The sequence below is a fragment of the Podarcis raffonei genome, chromosome 13 (genome assembly GCF_027172205.1).
Source record: "Podarcis raffonei isolate rPodRaf1 chromosome 13, rPodRaf1.pri, whole genome shotgun sequence".
Classification (NCBI taxonomy): Eukaryota; Metazoa; Chordata; class Lepidosauria; order Squamata; family Lacertidae; genus Podarcis; species Podarcis raffonei.
The window spans coordinates 9,106,314-9,119,424 of record NC_070614.1 but is presented as its reverse complement, the minus strand read 5'-3'; the positions used below and the strand labels follow the sequence as shown (position 1 = coordinate 9,119,424).

At 44.8% G+C, this 13,111-nt stretch overlaps 1 protein-coding gene across 4 annotated transcripts in view; it reads right to left on the bottom strand.

The window, feature by feature from the left end:
* Nucleotides 1-600: 600 nt before the first annotated feature.
* Nucleotides 601-13,111, bottom strand: part of CDKL2 (cyclin dependent kinase like 2) — a 29,382-nt gene continuing 16,871 nt past the window's right edge. For 2 of the 4 annotated variants that reach the window (XM_053363045.1, XM_053363046.1), the window contains exons 10-14: nt 12,619-12,911; nt 9,733-9,826; nt 6,619-6,736; nt 5,129-5,268; nt 601-2,694 (exon numbers count right to left, since the gene is read on the bottom strand). In XM_053363045.1, the coding sequence (XP_053219020.1) occupies nt 2,635-2,694; nt 5,129-5,268; nt 6,619-6,736; nt 9,733-9,826; nt 12,619-12,911 (705 nt within the window). In that variant the 3' untranslated portion in view covers nt 601-2,634. The remainder of the gene's footprint in view (nt 2,695-5,128; nt 5,269-6,618; nt 6,737-9,732; nt 9,827-12,618; nt 12,912-13,111) is intronic. The other 2 variants (XM_053363048.1, XM_053363047.1) reach the window with 2 other exon arrangements.

The following is a 13,111-nucleotide window of genomic DNA, read 5'->3' as shown; positions in this document are numbered from 1 at the left end:
AACTACCCGGACCCTGAGATCATCCTCAGAGGCCCTTCTTTGTGTGCCTCCTCCACGAGAGGTCCGGAGGGTGGCAACACGAGAACAGGGCCTTTTCTGCAGTGGCTCCCCGCTTGTGGAGTACTCTTCCCCAGGGTCGCTGAGCTGGTGTCTTCGTCACATATCTTTAGGTGCTAGGCAAAAACTTTCCTCTTCTCCCAGGCCTTAGCCAATCTATGGCCTTTTAAATTATGGAGGGGGGTATTTTTTTTTAATTGGTACTGTTATCTATTTTTGTGTTTTTATATTGTAAACCGCCCTATGATCCTCAGATGAAGCGTGGTATAGAAATTCAATAAAAATTACCGTAATAATAATAACAATATGCATTTCCTCCCTACATCTCTTGTTCAGAAGTGTGTAATCTGCAGCCTGAAGTGTAATTTGGTGTGTGATCTGGCCCCTTGTCTAATCTTACACTCTTACAATCGTACTCTCCAACTGAGTAACAAGAAGGGGTGGGGCTCCAGCTAAATATTAACACCCCCCCCCCGAAGTCCAGCAATCTTTTCAGCACAGCTTCTAAACCTTCCCTCCCTCTTTCACAATTCTGGAAATGCCGCTATTAAGAAAAGGGCTGCTGGAAGATTGTGCATACTGACCAGGAAATGTGCACAATTCCCTCTATATGGCTGGATTATGTGCACACGAATGGCATTTATTTCAATTTACACAAAAATATCCATGAGAAAAAATCAGGACCAGGATAAAACAGTCATCATGCTTGAGTTACAAGCCTAGGATGAGTGAAGGGGAAAATGAGGAACAAGGGCGACTCCATATGTATTTATTTATTGAACAAAATGTATATACCGCTTGATTGAAACGTCTAAGCGGTCCACAAGAAGTGATATGATGTTTTTGTTGAATTGAATCTATGCAATCTTACCAGGAAACATAGATGTACGTATACAGTGTTAGGATTCATTCCGCGTGTTGCAGTCATGGGATTATTTTTATCACATGACCGTGTACGTTTTCATTCCACATTGTGGGAAGTGATGGAGACAGGATAATTTTATGACTGTGTTTCCGTGATGTAGGACATCTGTCCTTTCGCTTTGCTGTCTGATGCTAAAGAGGAAGGAGCGGAGTTACGATGTTCCAAGTGTGTATAATAATCATAATAATTTATTATTTATACACCGCCCATCTGGCTGGGCTTCCCCACCCACTCTGGGCGGCTTCCAAAAAAATATTAAAATACTGTAATACATTAAACATTAAAAGCTTCCCTAAACATAGGGAAATAAACGTATACGTAAATAAACGTAGTTTAGCCAAAATGCTGCGCTACTGAATCTGAACGCTGACTGCCTATACTCTGCTGATCCTGAAGTGTGCTGGTGCCTCTGAGGCATAGCTGTCAACTTCCCTTTTCTTGCGAGGAATCCTATTCGGAATAAAGGAATTTCCCTTAAAAAAGGGGAAACGTTGGCAGCTATGCTCTGAGGTATCAGTCGCTGTGATGTTCGAGCTGGAGAAAGGTTTTGAATCTCCCGAACGACCAACCAGGAGGGAGAGAACATGCCAGTCAGGCATGTGTCTCTGCCAGACTCTTACTAGTGTGTAGGACCTCCTGACGTACATAACTGCTACAGAAGATTTCAGGTACTTTTACAATCTGAGCAGCAATCAGTATACACATCTTATTATGGTTAGTGGGAACCCGAGGAGAACTACTTAGAAGTAATCTGTTTTGTAGCCACCACATGCACAAGTCAGCATTGACAATAGTTAAAATCCTTTCTTTCCTTTAGAGATTGCAAAAACTATATGATCTAACGTTGCAGCATCATGCAAGCTGTTTCTGACAAAGCTACTCCTGTACCACTGGCCTCACGGATGAATATATCTATACTGCAGGTATGAAATATTCATTTCTCCTAAGATGAAAGAGGAATTTTCAAAGGCCGTTTTTAATATTACTGAGTTCTTAGGGCTTTGATCTGCGCATTATACAGAAAGGGAGTTTGCTGGATACGCAGTGGGATTCTAGAATGGAAAGCTCCACCAAGCAAGAAACGCACGTTTGCAAAACACAAAAGCAGACTCCCCGTGAGGGAGTTTGAGGCAGGAAACCAGCACATCATGCCTAGCAGTTTACAAACACACATTTCCACGTCTCACTTGACAATATTTGCATGTGACAAAAGATTCTTTCCTGGAGAAAGTGTAACGAGTGCCAGGGAGTCGTTCAAGTACTGAAGCGCTTCACATTTGTACTAGGATTCTGAAAAAATAGCTACGTTACTCCCAGACCTCTTCTGGAATAAGACGCCGGGCAGTACTCAAAACTCATAAAAGCCTGACACTGCCATGACTGGTATCGTTTCTCCCAGACGCACTGAAATAATTCAATCCAGATGACATTTTATATACATTATAGTCTTATAGCACCTTGGCAACTGTAAAGAAACTGGGAATGTTTGTTTCCTTTTGCTGCCATTACCTAGAATGTGGTGAAAACACACGCCCCACCCCTGTTCCCATGTATAAGCTCCTCAAAGGGATTCTGCACTTCCCAAAAGGCAACAGGGGTGTAGAAGCACTGCAGACACTTGCAGGATCGAGACCCTTCCGTCTCACTTGACGTTAATGCTCTACTCTGGGAAAAGTGGAGTCTGAAGCGTCTTGCAGAGATATTCCAGATACCTGCAAATTGAGTAAATTTTAATTTGGTTTCCATCAAACCACATCTGTCTGTGGCAACTGAGGTATTTTCATAAACCACTTGGAGGCCCTCTTAAAATATTATCTCTCAATATGGAAGTGCCATACAAGACGGCTAACAGCCATTGATGGACCTATTCTCTAGATCATGAGTAGGCAAACTAAGGCCCGGGGGCCGGATCCGGCCCAATCACCTTCTCAATCCGGCCCACGGACGGTCCGGGAATCAGCGTGTTTTTACATGAGCAGAATGTGTCCTTTTATTTAAAATGCATCTCTGGGTTGTTTGTGGGGCCTGCCTGGTGTTTTTACATGAGTAGAATGTGTGCTTTTATTTAAAATGCATCTCTGGGTTGTTTGTGGGGCCTGTCTGGTATTTTTACATGAGTAGAATGTGTGCTTTTATTTGAAATGCATCTCTGGGTTGTTTGCGGGACATAGGAATTCATTCATTCCCCCCCCAAAAAAAATATAGTCCGGCCCCCAACAAGGTCTGAGGGACAGTGGACTGGCCCCCTGCTGAAAAAGTTTGCTGACCCCTGCTCTAGATGAATGATTGACAGGGAAATGTTGGTCTCCCAGGGTAAGAGGCTGGGAGGGGAATCAGCTACTATCCTCTGTGGGTGGCAAGAGCTAATAATTACTTTTTAGAGAGGCCTCAATTTTCTACTTATTTGACATGTATTTCTGGTAGCAGCTATTCTACTGTATTATGGAAATTTTAAAATAAAAATCTCCTTCTAAAAACAAAAAGACCTACTCCCTGTGAATTTAAATTTCTTTTACATAACCCCCTTAAAAATAATAATAATAATAATTTATTATTTATACCCCACCCATCTAGCTGGGTTTCCCCAGCCACTCTGGGTGGCTCCCAACAAAAGATTAAAAATACAATAAAACCTCAAACATTAAAAGCTTCCCTAAACAGGGCTGCCTTCAGATGTCTTCTAAATGTCAGATAGTTGTCTATCTCCTTGACATCTGATGGGAGGGTGTTCCACAGGTTGCAGGGAACCAGACAGAGGGCCTTCTCGGTAGTGGCGCCCACCTGTGGAACACCCTCCCTTCAGATGTGAAGGAAATAAGCAGCTATCTTATCTTTAAAAGACATCTGAAGGCAGCCCTGTTTAGGGAAGCTTTTAATATTTAATGGTGTTTTTAACACTCGATTGGGAGCCGCCCAGAATGGCTGGAGAAAGTCAGCCAGATGGGCGGGGTATAAATAATAAATTCTTATTATAATTATAGGCTCTGTTGCTTTCTAAAAGGCAGGGCAAGGAGAATGAACGTTGGCATATCATAGAATCATAGAGTTGGAAGAGACCACAAGGGCCATCGAGTCCAACCCCCTGCCAAGCAGGAAACACCATCAGAGCACTCCTGACATATGGTTGTCAAGCCTCTGCTTAAAGACCTCCAAAGCAGGAGACTCCACCACACTCCTTGGCAGCAAATTCCACTGTCGAACAGCTCTTACTGTCAGGAAGTTCTTCCTAATGTTTAGGTGGAATCTTCTTTCTTGTAGCTTGGATCCATTGCTCCGTGTCCGCTTCTCTGGAGCAGCAGAAAACAACCTTTCTCCCTCCTCTATGTGACATCCTTTTATATATTTGAACATGGCCATCATATCACCCCTTAACCTCCTCTTCTCCAGGCTAAACATGCCCAGCTCCCTTAGCCGTTCCTCATAAGGCATCGTTTCCAGGCCTTTGACCATTTTGGTTGCCCTCCTCTGGACACGTTCCAGTTTGTCAGTGTCCTTCTTGTACTGTGGCGCCCAGAACTGGACACAGTACTCCAGGTGAGGTCTGACCAGAGCAGAATACAGTGGCACTATTACTTCCCTTGATCTAGATGCTATACTCCTATTGATGCAGCCCAGAATTGCATTGGCTTTCTTAGCTGCCGCGTCACACTGTTGGCTCATGTCAAGTTTGTGGTCAACCAAGACTCCTAGATCCTTTTCACATGTACTGCTCTCAAGCCAGGTGTCACCCATCTTGTATTTGTGCCTCTCATTTTTTTTGCCCAAGTGCAATACTTTACATTTCTCCCTGTTAAAATTCATCTTGTTTGTTTTGGCCCAGTTCTCTAATCTGTCAAGGTCGTTTTGAAGTGTGATCCTGTCCTCTGGGGTGTTAGCCACCCCTCCCAGTTTGGTGTCATCTGCAAATTTGATCAGGATGCCCTATCAAAACACTACAGATTGCCATCTCTATTCCCAAGAGTCTCCAAGCAGGGGTTTCTCAGAAGCCAACAGGAGTCACATGGCACAAGGGCCAACTGGGTTCAGCCTGGACCTCTGTGGCTTGGGCACTTCTCTAAGGCACACCCTGAATCCTACGAGCCCCACGGACTGCGGAGATAGGCATCTTACAGAGATGACTTACTAGCTCAATAGCTGGAGACTTACCCTCTCCTTCCCAAACTCTGAGAGATTTAGTACCTGGTGCAGGGCAAGGCTCGGGTTCTGAAGATCTATTGTGGCGAGAGATGGCATGCGAGACTCAGAAACAATTTTGTTTTCTTTCTTCAGAAATCTGGAATTCCGAGCTACGGACGAAGGCAAGACAATTTGTTTTCACATCATCTTATTGTCATTATTTTCTTGCGAAAGTAGTTTCTCCTTCCTGTGGCTTTTCTTTTGATTTGGCTTACACAAACATTAAAAGCTACTTTGATATTTATGTTCGTTTATCTGAACGTGGTTCACATCTGCTTAGCTGGTTCCCCCCACTCCGCCCCCATTTCCACGCCCTTTTTTTTGTAGAAGTTTGACCGCAAAAAGCAGGGATAGGGAAACCTGGACTAAAGATCACTCTTGCCAGGTAAGCACCGCGATTCCTCACAACTCCTGTACAAGCCGAAGGGTGGATCATTATGCGCTGAGCTTTTGTACACATGCATCAATTAGCGCATTTTTGGAATGAACTCATCTGTGCAAGTTAGAAGCACAATTTAATTCCAAGAACTATCCCAGGAATGTAAAACATCAAAGCTGAATCTAACAACACGTTTCTCTCAACTGCTTGTTCACAACTTTTGTGTGTCTGGCTAAGGGCAAGGCAAAACTTCATACACTTAAATACATACTTTTACTTTCCTATGGACAGTCTAATTTCATAAAGTTCAATCGTGGTTCATGTTTTTCCCATTTCTTTCAAAAAAATTACAGCGGTACCTTGGTTTTCGAAACAGCTTAGTTCACAAGCAACTTGGAACCCGAATGCTGCAAAACCGGAAGTAGGTCTTCCGGTTTTCGAACTATTTTTCAGAAGCCGAACGTGCTCCATTTTGAGTCCCCCTGTATTTCCTGTTGCGCTGCTAATTTGTGTCCCTCCCCAATTGTAATTCAAACCTTCTGTTTCTGGTTGCAGTGTTCTGACGCGATATTTGGAGCTGATATTTGGCGCTTTTGTTTTTGCTATTTATTTTGCGGTTTTTGTTTTGAGGCTTTTTCAGCTAATTTGTTTTTGTGACTGTGTGGATCCCAGTTCAGTTACTGATTGATTGCGACGGCAGAAATGGATAAAAGCCCCCCATCCAGACAATGATCAGTGCAGGTAAGAAAAAAATTAATTTTAGTTTTTATCATCTACAATACCGTTTTATTTATTTTATAGTACAGTACGTTGATTATTGCTTTCATTTATGAATCAATGGTCTTGTTAGATAGTAAAATTGATATTAAATTGCTGTTTTAGGGGTTGTTTTTAAAAGTCTGGAACGGATTAATCCATTTTGCATTACTTTCTATGGGAAAGCGCATCTTGGTTTTGGAATGCTTTGGTTTTGGAACAGACTTCTGCAACGGATTAAGTTTGAGAACCAAGGCACCACTGTATCATTATTATTTAGCTGCTAGATCCCGTAATTGGTTGGATATCTATCATGAACTCTTACCGTCCACACCTTTGAGTTCAGGGAGATAGCCGTAGTTAAGCTCTGGCAAACGTACATCTGTTTTGGAAAACTCCCATCTTTTCTTGTTTGTCTGAAGCACGTTGTTTTCATTCGAGACCTGTTACCAAGCCGTTAATTGGCGAAAACATGAAGAAAACGTTGCTTTTAAAAAAAACAACAACCCTAATCTGTGGTCTGCATTTAGTACTTTTTTAAAGGCTACTTTCCATAATGTACAGAGATTATACAAAGTACCAACATCCACTATCTCTGGGCTCCCTCATCTGACTGGCCAAGGCAGGAATGGTTAAAAGCAGAGTTTCATCCAGATATGCTAAGCTCCAGACAGGAAACGAGATCTGGACCAAGAGAGATACTATTTGAAAGCATAGCTGTCAACTTACAGATTTGAAAATAAGGGACCAGCAGCCTTGAAAATAAGGGATCAGCAGCCAAAATAAGGGATTTTTCAGAGCACAGGTATGTTCAACTTCTGAGCCCCTCCGAGCCAAAGGCAGAAAGCCCAGCCAGCAGCCAAACGAAGCCTCAAGCGGTGGTTCCCACAGCGCAGCAACCCGGCAAAGGGGATGCAGCAAGGAAAACCACCGTCACCTCTCTGCTGGGAAGCGCTGAGCAAAGGCGAGTCCCCAGGCAACGCGGTCAATTTGATCGGCACAAGGCATGCAAGCTCCACCCCCCAGTCGTTGTTAGACTCCTTATTGGGTGAGCAACGCAGCCAAGCAACACAGTTGGAGCCTCCCTCTTTCCTGGCTGGCAGGGAGGGAGGGAGAGGAGCTGCTTCCTTTGAAACCCGGGAAATTTAAGGGACATCATCAATAAGGGACAGCAGCAGGACACAGCGCTGGGATAAGGGACTTTCCCACCAATTAAGGGACGGTTGACAGCTATGTTCAAAAGCAGTCTAGATTTTGAAAGCAAATCAGCCCAGTTGGTGCGATGTCTCCCGAGGCTGAGAAGGAGGAAGCCGTGGAGGAAGGAGCCAGTGGAGATATCCAGTACCGTTTCAGGTGGGGTTCTCTCCCAGTCCTGCCTGAAAATGCTGGGACCCTTCTACATGCACTCTGACATTGAGCCATAGTTCTGCCTGTTATAGGAATTCTAAGGTCTCAAATATAGAATAAATGCTGTCGAAATATGATTTTTTAAAAAAAATAATTGTCCATTTATTTTATATATTTCGATTGCGTCAGACCAACCTACCTGAATCCAGAATAAATGCTGATAATTGCACACACACATACCATATTTTTCTGTGTATAACACCCTACCGTGTATAAGACTTTTTGGGGACTCCAACTTAAGGAAACGGGGGGAGATTGCGCAGAGTTTTTGAGCTTTTTTGGGGGGGGGAGTTGCCAGAAATTAAGCCGCCTATTGTCTGTCCCCTCACCGGCAGAAGCCGCCAATCGCCTGCCCAATTGCCGCAGCGACAGCAAATCAACACCAGTCCTTGCCTTGCCGCAGCCACCAATAACATGCACAATAGCCTCTGACAATCTCCGGCTAGCGGAAGCAACCAATCCCCAATGTCACCAATATGCACTGACCGTGTATAAGACATCCCTGCCCCAATTTTTTAACATCACTTTAAAAGAAAAAGCCATCGTCTTATACACGGAAAAGTACGGTAAATATATAAACCATATGTCTAAGATAGTACAGGGGAGCAAACCAAAGCCATCTTGGCTTTCCTAAAGACTATCAGTATTTCCTCTGCCTCCTTCATCCCTCTTGTTTGAGACCACTTAGGCAGAGAACAACCAGGGGAAGTTCCTGAAGGGATTCCTCTCCTATATCTAGGAACCTCCTTTGTATTAATTGTCATTGTTTGCCCAGATGCTCCACATTGAGGGATGTCTGAGGGGCATCTCAATGGTCTTATCCAGGGGTCAGCAAACTTTTTCAACAGAGGGCCAGTCCACTGTCCCTCAGACCGTGTGGGGGGCTGGACTATATATTTTGGAAGGGGGGAAATGAACAAATTCCTATGCCCCACAAATAACTCAGAGATGCATTTTAAATAAAAGGACACATTCCACTCATGTAAACACACGCTAATTCCCGGACCGTCCATGGGCCAGATTTAGAAGGCGACTGGGCTGGATCAGGCCCCCAGGCCTTAGTTTGCCTACCCATGGTTTTATCAAATGGTAATGTTTTGTGTAAACTGTGTCCGGAACTATGTAAAACTTGCTAAATCCTCAGGAAAATCACACCTTGGCCTGTCTGAGCCACAGTAACCCCACCTTATGTGTGATGTAATTTCTGGATTTTTGTAGACGGGATGTCCTCCTTCTCTACGCCAAAATGAAAACCCTTAAAAGAGAGGTTTTCTTCTGGATTCTGGGTCTCTCTTGCCTCCTTGCCAGGAGGGGAGGGAACTCTGTTGCAACAGAAAAATAAAGATCTGCCTTGCTTTCACTGCCTCCTGCCTTCATCCATTCACATCTGAAGGAGCGTTTCTACCCCCATCGTTCTACCCAGACACTGAGGTCTAGCTTCTGGCGGTTCCCTCACTGCAAGAAGCCAAGTTACAGGGAACCAGGCAGAGGGCCTTCTCGGTAGTGGCACCTGCCCTGTGGAACGCCCTACCAATAGATGTCAAAGAGAAAAATAACTACCAGACTTTTAGACGACATCTGAAGGCGGCCCTGTTTAGGGAAGCTTTTAATGTTTGATGCATTACTGTATTTTAATATTCTGTTGAAAGCCGCCCAGAGTGGCTGGGGAAGCCCAGCCAGATGGGCGGGGTATAAATAATAAATTATTATTATTATTATTATTATTATTATTATTATTATTATTATTATTATCATCATCATCATCATCTCTGACCGATCATGGACTTAGGGGAATCAGTCCCTTGGGGAGCTGGGCAGCAAAGCCAACCACCCATATTGTTTTTATATCATGCACTTCAAACAGAACACGCTGCTTGCATTAGGACGTTAGCCAGGAATTGCAACACAACCAACTCTCAAAGAGAAAGGAATTGAATTCAAACCTAGGACTGGCATTAAGAACAAGGCGTCCCGTGACAGTGTCTCTGAAGCATGCCTGCTTTCACTGGAGATTTTGTTTTAAAGAGCTTACCGATGCTGTCAGGTTGATGCTATAGTGTCCTACTGGTGACTTTTTCCCTTGCTTTAGGAAAGGGTTGAGGTATCTTTTAGACTTCTCATCAATCCTGGAAATGCAACACAAAAAAATCCAGAGATCGCGTGAAATTATTTTAAAAACCCATTTCCAAACATTGCATCATGGCTAACAGACAGAACTATTTCCGGGCATGGCTGGGAAGCAAGCATCGTGCAGAAAAAGTTGCTGAAGCAAGAAGGTCTGCTTCAGTACCTTGACCTCCATGGAAGAAATTAAATACAGTGGTACCTTGGGTGAAGTACTTAATTCGTTCTGGAGGTCTGTTCTTAACCTGAAACTGTACTTAACCTGAAGCACCACTTTAGCTAATGGGGCCTCCCGCTGCTGCCATGCCGCCGGAGCATGATTTCTGTTCTCATCCTTAAGCAAAATTCTTAACCCAAGGTAATATTTCTGGGTTAGCAGAGTCTTGGACTACTGCAAAGTGCTCTATGTGGGGCTACATTTGAAGGTGACCCGGAAACTGCAATTAATCCAGAATGCGGCAGCTAGACTGGTGACTGGGAGTGGCCGCCGGGACCACATAACACCGGTTCTGAGAGATCTGCAGTGGCTCCCAGTGTCAGTGTTGGTGCTGACCTTTAAAGCCCTAAACGGCCTCGGTCCAGTATACCTGAAGAAGCGTCTCCACCCCCATCGTTCAGCCCAGACACTGAGATCCAGCGCCGAGGGCCTTCTGGTGGTTCCCTTATTGCGAAAAGTAAGGCTACAGGGCGCCAGACAGAGGGCCTTCTCGGTAGTGGCACCCACCCTGTGCAACACCCTCCCTTCAGATGTGAAGGAAATAAGAAGCTATCTTATCTTTAAAAGACATCTGAAGGCAGCCCTGTTCAGGGAAGTTTTTAATATTTAACGCTGTATTGTTTTTAATACTTGATTGGGAGCCACCCAGAGTGGCTGGGGAGACTCAGCCAGATGGGCGGGGTATAAAATATAAAATATATGTAACCTGAAGCGTATGTAACCCGAGGTACCACTGTACTAGGCAGCAAGCCCAGGGCAGAGGTATGAAGATAGGGGCTGCAGACAGGGTCTCTGGCTTGGTTCAAAGAGTTGCAGGGCACCTTAAAGACTGGAAGATTTATCGTGGCATAAACTGTTGTGGGCCACTTCCCTAAAAATCATGTGGGTTCCTCAGCCCTCCATATCAAAGAGTGGAGCAGGTTGGCTAGGACCGAGGAAGACCTGTTTGTCTGCAAAAGCCTTTAGAGGAGCAACACCAAAAAAAATAAAAAAATAAAAAAATGAGCTCCACTCTGAATCCAGCATTTACCAATCAAATCAAAAGTTGTATCTCAAGAATACCATCCTGTTTCCCCCAGTGGCCAGCCGGTTGCCTCTGGGAAGAACACAAGCAGGAAGTTATAAGCTCAGAAGACTTACTTGGGCTTAATTAGGCCACTTAATTAGCAAATGGAAGTTGTGTCAACATGCTTATAGCTGGCTTCCCCGCTCTAGCACAGTTAATGGGAAGAACTCACACATAAAAAATCCAGGATAGTGAACATGGGATACTTTTAAGTACCTATTCAGGACATGTCCTATGGAAAATGGACCTATGTTTGTCATAAAAAGGTAAACCAAGGACTCAGAAATCATGGAACCCAGAAAATCCAACCAAAAGCCATGAATCACTGGGATTGATCCATTCACTTCAACGAAGCTGTGTCAATCCCTGACTCAAATCTCGCCTCAATCACAAATGTACCCAGTAGTTTTAGGACCGGCAAACTTAAGCACTCGACCCCCATTCCCTTTCTGCAATGCAAGGATAATATATTAAGAGACACTGAAAGCATGCTAACTATTTTATCAGAGCATTGTAGAAAATGCTAAGCAGTAAGGACTGTTTTGCACAACAATATCTTCGGCACCAACCATGTAGGTTGGTGCAGCCAATCACAGCTCCCTAACGAGCTACTCGTTAGGATATTGATGTTCCGTTCCACCTTAAAAGGAACAGGCATGACTGTTGTGTGTCACATGCCTGTTTACAGTCCTGCACAGCCTGCTGGGAACTTCCGTTGTGTATAGCTTTTGTTTTATGCTGTTTGCTTAGACACGAAGGGAAGCAGACATGTTTTTCCTTTGTTCTAATGCTGAATAAAGGTAAAGGTACCCCTGACCATTATTAGGGACACGGGTGGCGCTGTGGGTTAAACCACAGAGCCTAGGACTTGCTGATCAGAAGGTCAGCGGTTCGAATCCCTGTGACGGGGTGAGCTCCCGTTGCTCGGTCCCTGCTCCTGCCAACCTAGCAGTTCGAAAGCACGTCAAAGTGCAAGTAGATAAATAGGTACCACTCCGGTGGGAAGGTAAACGGCGTTTCGTGCGCTGCTCTGGTTTGCCAGAAGCGGCTTAGTCATGCTGGCCACACGACCCGGAAGCTGTACGCCAATAAAGCGAGATGAGCGCCGCAACCCCAGAGTCGGTCACGACTGGACCTACGGTCAGGGGTCCCTTTACCTTTTTACCCCTGACCATTAAGGCCAGTCGTGGACGACACTAGAGTTGCGGCGCTCATCTCGCTCTATAGGCCAAGGGAGCCGGCGTTTGTCCACAGACAGTATCCGGGTCACGTGGCCAGCATGACTACGCCGCTTCTGGTGAACCAGAGCAGCGCACGGAAATGCCGTTTACCTTTCCGCCGGAGCGGTACCTATTTATCTACTTGCACTGATGTGCTTTCGAACTGCTAGGTGGGCAGGAGCAGGGACCGAGCAACAGGAGCTCACCCCGTGCAGGGATTCGAACCGCCGACCTTCTGATCGGCAAGCTCCAGAGGCTCAGTGGTTTAGGTACTTTGTTATTTTACTTTACCTGAAATTATGCATTCCCAGTTTTGACCCCAAGCCAGGGTTTCCACCGATGCTGGAGGATATGGTGGAATAATTCTGTGTTATGGGAGGGATCACCGTGCCGGGATTTTTCACATAATCCAGGCTGCTACTGGAATCTTTCAAAGTTGTCGAAGGAATCGCCTTGACCTGCCCAGCTCCACTCTCATACAGGAAACTCGCATTGGAAGATCTGTCCGATTTCTCGGTGTCAACCTTGGACAACTTCATTCTGAACAGCTTGGAGTCTTTCAGCTTGGATTCCATGCCCAAGTCCTGTTTCAAATCCAAACATTGTAGTGTTAAAAAAATGAGTGGCAGGTTGTTTGGGGAAAAGCCCTGGAGAAGAGGGGACGGGTGACTTCGGGGAGGAGGGGAATTTCAGTCTCTGTAACTACCGTATTTTTTGCTCTATAAGACTCACTTTTTCCCTCCTAAAAAGTAAGGGGAAATGTGTGTGCGTCTTATGGAGCGAA